This window comes from Besnoitia besnoiti (assembly GCF_002563875.1).
Source record: "Besnoitia besnoiti strain Bb-Ger1 chromosome Unknown contig00007, whole genome shotgun sequence".
Classification (NCBI taxonomy): Eukaryota; Apicomplexa; class Conoidasida; order Eucoccidiorida; family Sarcocystidae; genus Besnoitia; species Besnoitia besnoiti.
This window is the reverse complement of record NW_021703915.1, coordinates 3,637,389-3,650,254: the sequence shown is the minus strand read 5'-3', so window position 1 is coordinate 3,650,254 and position 12,866 is coordinate 3,637,389. Positions and strand designations below refer to the sequence as shown.

At 57.8% G+C, this 12,866-nt stretch overlaps 2 protein-coding genes across 2 annotated transcripts; one reads left to right on the top strand and one right to left on the bottom strand.

Annotated features, from left to right (window-relative positions):
- Positions 1-1,544: 1,544 nt before the first annotated feature.
- BESB_075050 (uncharacterized protein) lies at positions 1,545-4,082 on the top strand (the record flags this gene model as incomplete). The annotated part of the gene is made up of 1 exon (XM_029365878.1): positions 1,545-4,082. One exon carries the CDS (start codon positions 1,545-1,547, stop codon positions 4,080-4,082), a length of 2,538 nt encoding a protein of 845 aa, XP_029218362.1.
- A 2,036-nt stretch (positions 4,083-6,118) lies between these two features.
- Positions 6,119-12,140, bottom strand: BESB_075040 (tetratricopeptide repeat-containing protein; the record flags this gene model as incomplete). The annotated part of the gene is made up of 12 exons (XM_029365877.1): positions 6,119-6,204; positions 6,586-6,693; positions 7,140-7,323; positions 7,595-7,675; positions 8,159-8,277; positions 8,403-8,463; positions 8,948-9,189; positions 9,617-9,733; positions 10,002-10,140; positions 10,588-10,752; positions 11,074-11,235; positions 11,865-12,140. 12 exons carry the CDS (start codon positions 12,138-12,140, stop codon positions 6,119-6,121), a joined length of 1,740 nt encoding a protein of 579 aa, XP_029218361.1.
- Between the last annotated feature and the right edge of the window lie 726 nt (positions 12,141-12,866).

The following is a 12,866-nucleotide window of genomic DNA, read 5'->3' as shown; positions in this document are numbered from 1 at the left end:
CACGTAAGTGGAGGCGCTGCCTTTTTCGTGTCTACGGATTCCACGTCTTGCGCCGACGAATGCGCTTCCGTGAGGCGCATTCCTCACTAGGTTGAACTGCAAATGAAACTCCCTCATGTGAACGAAATAACCTCCGTACACCACCGGAACACGGCTGTGATGCCTCCATTTCCTGCGGGCATCGAAGTACTCTGTATGCGGGGGATGTGCGACATACGCGGGCTGCTTTCACTCCTTTGCAGCCGGAGAGCGAATCATAGAAATGAATCCAGCGCTTGTCGGGCTTACACAGAAGCAGTGGCAGTTCCGTTGTCTGTTCCGGGGCCAACGGGAGTGAATGCGTTTACTCGAGTTTGACGAGTCCGCCTACTTACGCACACGCGGACACGCGAATACCGACACTCCAAGAAGAACAGCCAGTTGCGCTGGTGTCAGTATGGCGCGTGGTAAATACGTGATTGGGAGCTTGCTGAAAAGACCTCATTGCCCTGCCACATGGGTCACTCTACGGCGCAGCATGGAGGGGCTTGGAACCCGTAGTACAGGAGCGACAAGGTACCACAGCTGCATCGTTTGTCGACTTGCTGGGGGAGACCGGAGTCTTTTCAGAGTGTGGAAGACCTGCATGCCCCAGCCCCAGTCCGGAGGCGCTGCTGCTTCGGGCTGAAATGATAAAAGCCCTGTAGGGCTCAGCCGGCGGTAACTAGGCGGTGACTGCGGGCGAGCGGTAGACAGCCGCATGCAGCGTGTCGCTAGCCGCGACGAAAGGTCACATGACCAGGTGACTCGTGCTTCGAGTTTGATCGCCTACCTCTCCCGACACCGCTGCTCATAGTCTAAAAAGCACGTGCAGCAACTCGAGGAGCGCAGGTGCGCAATATGTCAGGATTCCCAGATTTGGCATTGCTCAGACGCACTCGAGATAAAAAGTTCTTTGGTGACAGTGTTGCGTGCCTGCGAACGAGTCCGACTGAATGCAGCTGCTTCGTCTGTTCCTGCTGCAGAGTGAAATGCTCAAATGAAGGCAAAAGCTTCCTTCGTGTGGCATACGTCCATTGCAGCTCATCCAATAGAATCTTATGGGGTAACCTCTGCAGAAAACAAACAGCTGGCAAAGCTGCTCGGAGCGTGTGCTACCCGCGTGTGTGTCTCGAGCGGGCCGCGGCGCACCAGCCTGAGACTCTCGACTCGATTTTGTTCCTTCTTGTACAGTTTCTGTTCGGCTTGAAGTGTCCGCTGTTCCCCCTCTCTCTTATGTGGCACGTTCACAACTGCCGGCAGGCACGCCGACGCCGCGCGGTCGCTGTCCTCGGTTCATCTCAACGCACAAGCTTCAACGCGCGCATCCTTCCTGAAACTGGAGATGTCTGTCTAGGGATGATGCCCGTCTCCCTCCCTTCTTCCGCTGCAAGGGGTTCGCGTGTTTCAAGGCGGGTTTCCTGTGTGTTTTTCAGTCTTCTCTGAGTTCGTTTGCGTGAATGGTGCACCGCTAGCAGACGTCGGATGTGTGTCTTCGCGTACAGCAGCAGCTCGTTTCTGTCGCCATGGGGGCACGGTCGCCGCGGCCCAGAGTGAGGCCTGCTGAGACGAGGCCGGGGCTTCTCGATCTGCTCGAGGAAGGTTTCCACTCGGCATTTTTCGGGTTTTTCTACATCAACGAACTGCTGGACTTGCGCCTCGTCTGCAAGGCCTTCAGAGAATGTCTGGGTGCCCGGGAAGCCGAGGCAGCGCTCCGCCAAATGCGAGGCTTGGTTTTTCCCGCCCAGTGGCCCCCGCCACGGACGTACTCCCCGCAGTCTGTCTGGTCTTCGGGTCGCATGCGCTCGAGTGCGCCAGAAACGCAGCTGCACACGTCCGCGAGTTCTGCGCCGCCATGGTGTGAATCTTCAACGCAGTCAGAGTCCGCGGCCGGAAGAGGTCGCCTCCCGGAGGGCTCGACGGGTGATCTCTTTGCCCCCCTCGTGGTCGCCGCGGAAAGGAGGCGAGACTTCAATGTGTTTCGGCTCCTCGTTTCGCTCGCGCCGCCGCTTTCTTCTCTTGTGGAGTTGTCTCTGTATTGGGACCAAAGTGCCCACCCTGGCGACGTCCTGCTTCCGCTTTTCAACAAGCTTTTACTGGTCGCCGAGTCGATACAGTCCCTTACGTACCAGTCGCGGACAGCGGCGTGGTCGGTGCCGCCGGCAACGCCCACGATTTGCAAGGCTTTCCCCTCCGTCAAACGTCTGCGTGTCTGCCACAGTTTTCTGCGGCGCGCGGGGCCAGGCGACACGTTTTACGGAGACTTGGTCTTTCCGCCTGGCGCCTTCCAGCGCCGAGAGTATTTCCATCCGAACGAAAGAGAGCAGTTTGACAGGACGCGGCAGCCACGTCGGCATCTGCTTTCCAACTGCGTCTTTCCCGCGTGCGAAGACGTCGAGTATCACGAGTTGTGCGAAAACGAGCTCACTCGCGGCTACGACCTCGTGGCTTTCATTCGAGACCGCGAAGTGCGCACGTTCGTCCACCTTTTCAGGGAGATGACGCCGCGCGCCCGCACAGCAACTGTTACGCTTTGCTCCTTTCGGTCCCTTCCGTTCGTTCTGAAGGGCGTTCTGGATTGCGCTCCCCGAGACAAAGCCGTCGAGTCCGCGTCTGGCGCGTTGCCTGAGGAGGAAGGAAGCCTCCCGGGGCATTCTCTCGAGGCGCTGAGAGTGCTGCAGGCGCTCCCCGACAGATTCGCGGACGACGTGGATGCAGAGGAGACGGAGCTCGAAGAAGCGTTCCCCGAAGTCGTCGGGCGGCCGCACAGGGGTCGCGTGGAAGCCGCGAGAGTTCGTCCGGCGGCGCGCGTTCTCACGAATCTGAGAACGGTGCGTTTGGTGGTTCAGGACGACGGCATGAAGGAGATCTTCGACGCCTTCATCTTGCCGGTAGTGCGCCATCTCTGCACGGGGGTGCGCGTCATGTACGAAGGCACCGCGACACTGCCTCTCGAGCTCACTGGGCGCGCCATGGGCCTTCCGCCGCCGCGCCCGGAGAGGTCGCTCCATCCGTCGAGCTCCGGTCTGAGGCGCCGCATGGAGCGCCTTCGCAGGAAGAGCAGGCCCGAGCAACGGGTCGACGGAATGGCGCGCGTGACGCCTGAGCCGTCTCAAAACTTCCACGTCGATGCGGACGGCGTCTCGCCTGAGGTAGTTGAGATGTTGCGCCGCTGGATATCGGAGCCGGGGTGGATGGACGTCGGCTTGTGGAACCCCATTCGCGAGAGTCCTCCTCGCCTGCAGTTCAGGTACAGCGCGTGGCACGCGGAAGTCGTCGCTGTCTGCGCAGAGGCCTTACGGTCCTCCCGGGCGCCAGATCCCGCCGAGCACGAGCCGGACGGCAGCGAACGCAGTCGGGAGTCAGAAGGAGCCGCATGCGCCGGTATAGCCAGCGGGGAGAAGCGCGAGACGGAGGCGGGCCCCGCCGCGGAGCCCTCGTCGAGCTGGTTGCCTCCAAGAAAAAAGCTCACGCATCCCTTCGTCCTCCCCACCGTCACAGTGAAACACACTCTATGGGCGTTTGACGGGCGGCCGTTCGATGCCCTCATCTCCGCTCTGCCGTCCTTCGTGCTTGCACTCGATCCGTACAATGTCACGCCGCAGTCACGACTCACGGGGCCGTTCCCGAACTTGCTAGGGCTTCAGGTTGCGCTGTGCAAATGGGGCAAAATCTGCCTCGCTAGGCAGCACATCAGTCTAGCGAAAGCGCACGCAGCCCAGACGCGGTTCCTCCGCCTCCTAGACTCGAACCGCCTAGAGTACAAATCAGTTGAGTCGGCTACAAAGGCTGCGGTGAATGAGTTCCTCGGCGAACTTCTCGACGCCTGTCCGCGTGTCGAGGTCGTTGAGTATCGCCGCGTCTCGCTCGAATACACGTGGCAGATGGAGACAGGCGTGTCGGGGGATACACCCCCCTTTTCGCTAGAAAACCTGTACGCGAAAGGGTTTCGCGTCTTGCAAACGAGGCACATCCCCTTCTCGGGCGGCGACCTCCTACCGAGCAGCTGCCACTCTTCGGTGATCATTATGATCTTTGTGCGGAAAAACGGAGGGCCTTCGTAGATCCAACGAGGCTGGGCGTGTCCTGAGCGAGAAAGTCTCTCAACGAGGTCCACACGACTCGACAGGTATCTGTCGCTTGTCATCATTTGTCACAAGAGCAAAAACAGGTGGCGAGTGTGACCAGCGGACTGCAGGGGCCAAAAGCTGCGGCCGAAAGCCAGAGATATGTATATGCAAGGGCGTGGTGAATTTCGAAGCGTCATGGGCTGAACGTCCGCGAGGGCGTGTGCGCACCGAAGGCATTTTGCGGCGACCTGTCTGCCGTCGCGGCACGTGCACAGCAGTGATTGGGGATGTTTGTTGTAGGTCTAGAAACTCCGCGATCCGGCGCCTGTCGAACTTTTAAAGCACCCGTCGCATCGGGGTGCGCTTGTAAGGCGCATCACTGAGACCGATGTGTTGCGTGGGCGTTTCAGAGGTGTCTGTCTCATAGAAGCGGAGGACGAATTGCCGCATTGCGATGCCGCGTGTGCTGCTGCGTCAGCTCGACATAGGATTCACTCGAATAAAGACTCGCCTGTTTTGGGAATGTCCTTCCTAGAGATTTGCTGCGGTAAGACGCCGGCTGCTGAGACGCTGGACGGCGCGCGTCGAGCACCTGAGTTGAGATTACCGCTTAAACAAACACGTCCCATTGTCGGATCGCTCGAGAAAGCAGAGTGACTGCGCATGCCGAATTCTTGCGCGAGGGAGTTGTGGAAGTTGAGTACAGCAGAAACCTGTCACCCCCCTAGCGTCCGCACATCGCGCCTGCAGAAAGCCACTTCGATTGATATGCCACTGTTCCTAAACCTCTTGCGTCAGCGTACTTCACGAGAGGAGCTTCAGCACCTCGGGACGGAAAAAACACAGTGACGGGTTTCGGCGGATCACTGACTATTTCCGTCGCCTACACACGCCGTAAATGCACGGGACCGAGGTCCCGGCAACTTCGGGTTAAGGAGATTTCGCTGGCTGGTACTCCGCCCAACGCGGCGCTCTCCTTTTTCATCCTACATTTGTCTGTTTCTCCGTGGAGGACAGCTGGCAACAACTCGAATTTCCGAACCTCGCCCCGTGAGTGCCCTCCGCCGAAGAGCGACACTTTGAAGCCAGATGCGCTTCACGGGCGCGTCTGCTTGCGAGAGCAGCGCAAGATATTATTCACTGTGAACGACTCCAGTGACGCGAAGTCAGGGGGAAGCGGGGGGGGGGGGGGGGGGGGGGGGGGGGGGGGGGGGGGGGGGGGGGGGGGCAGGCAGGAGTGAAAGCTTGCCTTTCCGTGCAGTTGTGGCGATACCTAAACAAGCTGCCGCGTCGACAGGCCCCAACGAGTGTCCAGCGTGTATGCGTCTACAGTATACTTTGGAGAACGAAAACTATGATTTGCGAGTGTTTTGTGTCGAAAACGCTCAATATAGTAGATGAAACCCAACTCTGTTGCAGACTGAGTGTGGACGCGAAGATGGAGGCCTGCGTGAGGCCTTGCCTCGCGAAAACTGAATCGCACAGTCCACAAGAGGCGAACATTGATGTTGCATCATCGATCCAGTCAGAGAACAGGAAAAAAATGGGTTTCCATCGAGAGCTCGCTGGAATTCCCATAGAAAAGGCGTGGACACGACACGAGAAAGAAGAGTAGACGCCTCTTCCGCACACGTCCGCCACAAAGTCGCGCTGACCGTGTAAATCCTGGCTGCATGCGACGAAAGACTGCGCCATGCAGCTCAGATACACGCGTCGAGCTCCCACAGATATACATAAACGTATACATATAATTATATATATATATATATATACGTATGCATGTGTGTGACGCGTGCGGCGGCCTAGTATCCGCGGAAGAGGATAACGAGGCCGCGAAAGAACTAGAACATACAGATGATCTCTGGATGCAAAAAGAGACACGCGAGATCAGATTGCAGCAGAAATCAACTGCCAGCGGACGCGCGCGTCGCGTCATCCCGCCAATGTGCAGGCCCGCGGTGGCCGGAGCGGCAAGGGAAAACGCCATCGGGGACTTCAGAGAGTGTAGGAGGAAGACGCTGTTGCGTGGTTTACGCAGTCTTGGAGAAGTCCGCCAGGAAATGATGAATCTGTTCGACGAGCTTCTTCTTAAACGCGTCGATGCACTCGTCCACGACTGCAGACAGCCGATACGCAAACCCGCGAAGAAATCGGGAAAAGCCGAGCCCGCCAGCGCGGCCGAGCACAGACACTGGATCCAAGCCAAGGTCGCCGCACGCACGAAACTGTGTCAGCGAGGAAACAGACGGTCTCTCCTGTTGGCTTCACGATTCTTCTCTAGGCAGACACGCAGGCCGCAACACACACAACGAACGAACCTGCGCACTCCCTTTCACCCTCCCCGCACTCCCCGACGGCCCAATAAAGGAGACACACAGCTCTCATGCGCCTCGATAAATCCACGTAAATGTCCAGCTGCAGTCCTCGTGCGTGTGTATACAGAGAGCGCCGCCTTACGTCACGAGAAAGTCACTGAAATGCAATTCAAAGTCGGTACCTGCTTGGTTGCGCGGGTCGACTTTGTGCTTCATTTTGATGCGGCTGCCCGCGAGCCACGCCTCGCCCTTGCTCTCCGCGCTGCTCACTTCCGGAAGCGACAGCTCGCCTGAGTGCAGGCACACAGACAGACGCACGCCTCATAACAGAAAAATTTCCTACACTTTCACATGTAAATACGAAACGAAAACGCGACGTTCGACGTTATTTACATATCATACATACAAATACACACATATATACATTTATATATATGCATATTTGTATGCCAGTCAGTGCCGAAGAGGAACGAAACACCTCGCTGGCTCTCGCTTTTCTTGCTTCTGTCGTTCGAATCTCGTGAAGCAAACCAGACTCTGTGCGGCTGCAATGCCCGGAGAGCCGTGTGCCTCCGTCTGCAGATACGCTGCGCGGGCCACTTTGCTCCGCGGCGACTTTTCTCTCGTTTTGCGCTTCACGTGCTGTCTTTTGCTGCGTGTTGACACGATTTGTTTCTGTTCTCTTTGCTGTGTGCAATCGCTCCGCGCCTCTGTCTTGCTTCCCCGCGGCTCCTACCCTTGTAGCAGAAGTGGGTGTCGTCTGGAGCGCCAGGCAGAGGGGGCAGGGCGCCGTTTTCCGGAAGCTTCAGCTCGCCAGAGACTTCGAAGACAACCGTGCAGGAAAACTCAAACAGGAAGCGCTTCGTGCCGCGCATCACTACAACCTGCGCGTCGCCGGTCAGCCCAGTCACATCCTTGCACTGGAAAAACAGGACAGAAACGGCCGACAATGAATGACTCTCAGAAGCCGCCCCTCTGCCTACTGCAGCCATAGACAACACCCGCTGACGCACACGCACCCAAATAAACAAATAAACGTAAATAAATACATATATGTATTGCATGCATGAGGCAGAAGAGAGAGGTGCTGCTGATCAGATCCTCTCCTCTCTGCGTCGGACTCAGCGAGAAGCCCGACATCGACATCGCTTCTTTGCACTGAGACGTCTGCGCGGCTTCTGAATCCCTTACTTTGATCTCGGTGTGCATGAACTGTCCCATGAGCTTCTGCAGAGACGCCAGAGGATCTGCATCACCGCCCGCGCCCGGCGCCTGCGAAAACCCAAGTCCACAGCAGCGCGAGAGAAACCTCAAGAGCCTATCCCCCGCGCGAAACACATGACCTAAGACGTTTTATTCCTCCGCAGCTTCAGCGACGCGGCCGGCTTCACCCTCCCTCCCCCTTCTCCCCCCCTTCCCCCTTCTCCCGGCTTTCCCTTCGCTGTCAAACCCACAGAGCAGGAGGCCTGCGAAGGGATCACGCTCGCGCAGTCGCCCCGAATACAAGATGTGCAGTGAGTTCTTCAGTGGATCCCGATACGCGCGTTTGCCCCCAGACTCAAACAATTAAAAGAAGATTCCGCTTTGTGCCGGCTTGACCTGCCCTCCCCCGACGGCATACAACAGTACCTCTATATGGATCTATGTAAGGGTATGTACGAATTGCATGCTGTTTTTCAGCAGCGGATGGTTTCAAGCGGAAAGACCGATCAGGGCTCACTGCGGCGCCGCCTGTGCCTCGAGAGGGCCGTTTACCTGGAGGGCACCCATGAGCTGCTCGGGGTTTCTCAGCAGCGAGTCGATGTCGTCGCCGCGGACGACCTTCGCCTCCTTCAGGCGCTCTTCGAAGCGTTTCTTCGCCCACTGCGACATGTCTGCGAAACAAAGACAGCTGACGCGGCCAGCATGCCGAAATGAAAGCGGCGCATGCTCCAAAAGAGCCGCGACTCTCGACGCAGAGTGCAGATCTTCTGAGACCTTCAACAGACGAAACACGTACCTTTTTCTTCGTACGTCGTTCCCTTGGAGTTCCACGAGGAGACGCCGCTCTGCTTCGCCGCCTGCGGAGCGCCACAGCAAAAACGGACTCCGCCTCTGTGCGCTTCTTCCACTCGTGCAAGCAAAGCAACTGAACTGCGTGGCGGCGGTCACGCCGCGGCTACGTACATGAAAACCGAAGCAGGCTCTTCATCTCGCCCTGCGCGTTCTCGAGCGACTTCAGACACAGAGAGAGCTCCCACAGAAAGCCGAGGCGGATCTATCACCTTGCACCGCGAAGAGGATTGGTGCTGGAGGACTGGCGGCCGCGGCAGGTCTCTCCGCGAGAAACACACTTTTCTTTGAATAGTATAAACAACTGAACCGCATTCCTATTAGCTCTCTTTCGTAGCCTGTAACAAGACTGATGGAACTTCTTAGCAGCCAACAAACATCTTGCAGGATCACAAGCGGCTTGAGGCTCGTCAGCCCCTCAAGGCGCCAGCACAGCCGCAGGAGCCCGTGAAAAAATAGATAAAAACTTGCGAAAAATGGAAAAATACTTACGTCGGCAGATCCCGCCGCCAGAGGCGAGCTCGCGCCGGCAGATCCGTTGCCAGGGCTCGCGGGCGCGGGAGGGTCGATTTTCGTCGGGCGATGCTGCGCATTCAACTGTTTTTCCTCCTCGGTCAGGTTTCTGCGGAAGTAGCAGTAGCCCATTTTTTTCGTCTCATCGATGATCTTTTGGTCCTCCTCGTCCAGCTCCAGCGTCTCCGTCGCGCCGCTGGCAGAAGATTTGCCAGACCGACCTGGACGCAAATGGGGAAAAAACTCGAGGGAATACAGGGACCGACCTACGAAGAGGGAGAAGGCGACAACGACACATGCGCGGCACGAAGAGAGAGACGCGACGACAGAGGCTGCCTTGCTGAAGCGAGCATACAGATATAAGTCTTTGTGTGCCTAGTTATCTTCTAGTACTTGGGAGAAGCACATGCGAAAGGAGCGCCTGCAGAGAGGAGGACGAGGATCGAGAGACTGAAGCTAGAAAGCGCAGCTCTCTCCACGCAGCGAGTCACGACGGCCCTGCCGATGCACGCGCCTATGTCCAAGAATCGAACGCATCCAGATGTTCACGGCGCGTGTCCTGTAGCACCCCCACGCGTAGTTTAGCCCAGAAGATCCTCTCGCGGGGCCTGATGTGCCTGCACTCCTCGCCGCGGGAAACCTTTGTACCTGTGGGGGAAGAAGACGACGCTTCACCGCGCTCGCGCTTCGCCTTCTCCTTGTTTTCTTCTTCCTTCTTCTTCTCCTCCTTCCAGATGTCGAACGAGATCTCCTCTTCTCCCTTCTCTGGCGCACCCACACAATGGAGAGAGGAACCGTGAGCAACTCCTCCGAGCCTTGAAGCCCCTTCGTTCAACACCCCATCTGATCGGCACCGAGGCGGCCGGCGCTTCACGATCGCACGCTGTTTCCAGCGTTTTCTCCGCTTCCTTCTGCGGCAGTGCCGCCTCACGTCATGCCAGTCCTCGTTCTTCTGCGCCCGAACTCCACCTCCCCCTGCGAATTGCTCGCGCGATTTCTCCGAAAAAGCGAGGGGAGTGCACAAATACCTCACCTTTCCGCTCTTCCATTTCCTTCTCCCAGATCGTCTTCTGCCTCCTCTCCTCTTCTTCCTCCTGGAGGCGCTTCTGGCGCATCTGCTCTTCGCGGTCTGCGTACATGCCCGCGGCCCTATCGAACAAACCGCTGAAGGCCTGCGGAAAAAAAATTTCAAAAAAACTCGAGGGCGCAGCGTGACAGAGCTGCATGCACTCCTGCGAGCAGCGCCAGACCACGCGTCCGTCGCGAGGCGCGCTCCACTGTTGCCGCCTCCTCTCCCAGCTGCCGCCACAAGCCCTCGAGGATTCTTCTTATTCCTGCTCTACATTCCTTAGTATCTGAAAGCCCAGCAGATGCTGGCTGGGCAGTGAACTAAGAGAGCGCCTGTTTTGTGCCAACACTGGATACTCCTCGCGTCCGTGCGCGTCTCCCGCTGTGCATGCCTCAAAAAATGCCTTTTAAGAAAACAAACGCCTCCTTTCCGCTGCACCCCTCAGTCGCCTGCACGGCCGCCGCCGGCGCAGAGCGAGCGTCGCGCCAGTGCCTCGCCTGTTTCGCTCGCCTTGCTGTCGAGGCGGGGAGGCCTGGGTCCGCTTGCTCACTTTCTTCTTCTCTTCATTGTGCTTGGAGATGCGCTCCTTCACCTTCTCAAGCTCCTTCCGCGCGTCCGCGTTCTTTGGATCCAGTCGCGCGACTTGAAGCAGATCTGCCTTCGCTTCCTCGTAGAACCCGAAAGCGCTGCGAGCGACGCCGCGTCGATACAGAGCCTGCAGCGTCCACAAAAAAGACAATGAAATGCATATACACGCAGACAGTCGCGACGAGCTGAAGCCACGCATTCCCACACAACCCATATACACATATACACATACATGTTTGTCTACATAATTTTATAAACAATTTGACGAATATTTGTATAGATATTTGTATATATGGTTGTATACACAGTTGTGTGTGCACAATGTTGTCTACAAATACGTATGACTGCACAGACGTGTTTATTTGCTCGTTGTGTGGGGTCCGCGTAGAGAAGGGCTGGGGCTTGTTCGCCTTCGCGAGAGAGACGAGGATGTCGCTACAGGACTTACCTTCACGTTTTCAGGTTCCTCCTTCAGGACGGCGTTCGCCGCGGCGATCGCCTCTGACCACGCTTCGCTCTTGAGGCAGCACATCGCGACGTTCGAGTTGAGGGCGATGCGGAGGCGCTTCGCATCCGGCAGATCCAAGTCCTTCAGAAACTTCAAACCCTCCTGCGAAGCCAAAAAGATCGAGACTTCACAAAAGAGACTATTTCCGAGAGTGCGCCTGCCGATTCATTGCCCTCCGCGCATCACCCTGACACACACACGAAGTAGGGGAGGGTGGGTAGAGGGACAGGTAGATAGATTCGTCTTCTTCCACCGCGTTGACACGCCCTCGCGCACCAATGGAGCATGCGGCAAACAGGTGATCACTCTCTCGCCGCAAGGGAGACTTCTTGCTCTGGAGAGAGATGCAGAGACGGCTGTGGAAAAACACGTGACTTCGCAGAGACAGACGGTCGCCACACAGAAGAAAACACGCGGGACCCGCGCGAATTTGAGAAGGCTAGAAGGTGACACACGTGCAGAGGGACGGAGACGCTGGAGGACGAAGACCGTTATGACATTCAGAGACGTTCCTTTTGAATTCGAATTCCGATTTCCTCCACGAGAGGCGAAGCCCACACCTGCGATTCTGTGTCGTGGGGATGACCAGGCCACGTGCCCTGAGAGGCGCGCTTAAGTTTGCCGCGCATCTCCCCATTTTCTCCAGTTCCCGCTGCCTTCTCTGCGGCGCTCCCGTGAGCATAGCGTCTTCTGTCTGTCCCCTCTGCTGCCGTCGCTGCGGCGCGTCTCACCTGGTACTTCTGCTTCGCGTTCGAGTTGTCTCCACTTTTGAAGAGGTCGTTTCCAGAGTCTTTGCAGGACAGCGCGAAGGTCATGCGCTCTTCGGGGCTCTTCCCACTCACTTCGTCGTCGTCCTCCTCCTTTGTCTTTCCCGTCGCGTCGCTGGAGCCGGAGTCGCTCATGCGCTCATCCACAACCGGGCTCGGCTCCGCGGGCTGCAGAGGCGCTTTGCTTGCCGCGGCGGCGACTGCCTCCACCTGATTCGTGCTAGACACCTGACTCTCCATCTTGGTTCGCCGTCGCGCTCAGGAAACAGAGACTCACGCGCGCGCTGCGTTTCTCGACGCTGAGGCCTTTTCTCCGCGACGCAGAGGGAAGTCGCGTGACTCGAGATGCACAGGAAGAAGCTCTCGCCTCGCGCTTCGAACCTCGGCGAGCAAACGCCTGCAGCCACTCGATGGAAGGAGGAGGAAGAGAAGAAGAAGGAAGAAGTGGAGAAGGGGGCGTGTATGGGAGAGGGAGAGCCAGCAGAGCGGAAGAGCGAGAGGGGATCGCGTGGTGAAGAAAAATACAGCCTCCAACTCCGAGGAAGAGGGGGGACGAAGGGGTAGGTGGATGGGAGGGGGGGGGGAGCGACGGCGCAGAGAAATGAAAGCGAGAGTTTCGCTGTCCGCCGCGGCGTAGCTTGCGTCTCCTCTTCTTCTCCTCACGTGCGCAGCTGGCGCCTGTGCCCGCGGTTCGTGCCTCGGGCAGCCTTCGCCGCTGCGTGAGCGCGCTGGTGCGCTGCAGAGAGCTCGAATCGGACTCGAGAAACACGGCGTTTGAGTGAATCTGTCGCCCTGAAGCTTTTCCGGAAGAGAGGTGAACAATTTTCCTCTGCGTGCCTCAGTTTTTCGCCTCGTGGCCGTCTCCGTCCGCTGCCGGTTTCGCCTCGCGGTGCCTCCCACGGCTGGCCTGTGCGCGAACGAGGGGAGCAAGAAGTGAATTTCGGTGTATTGTCAACCTGCGAAGGG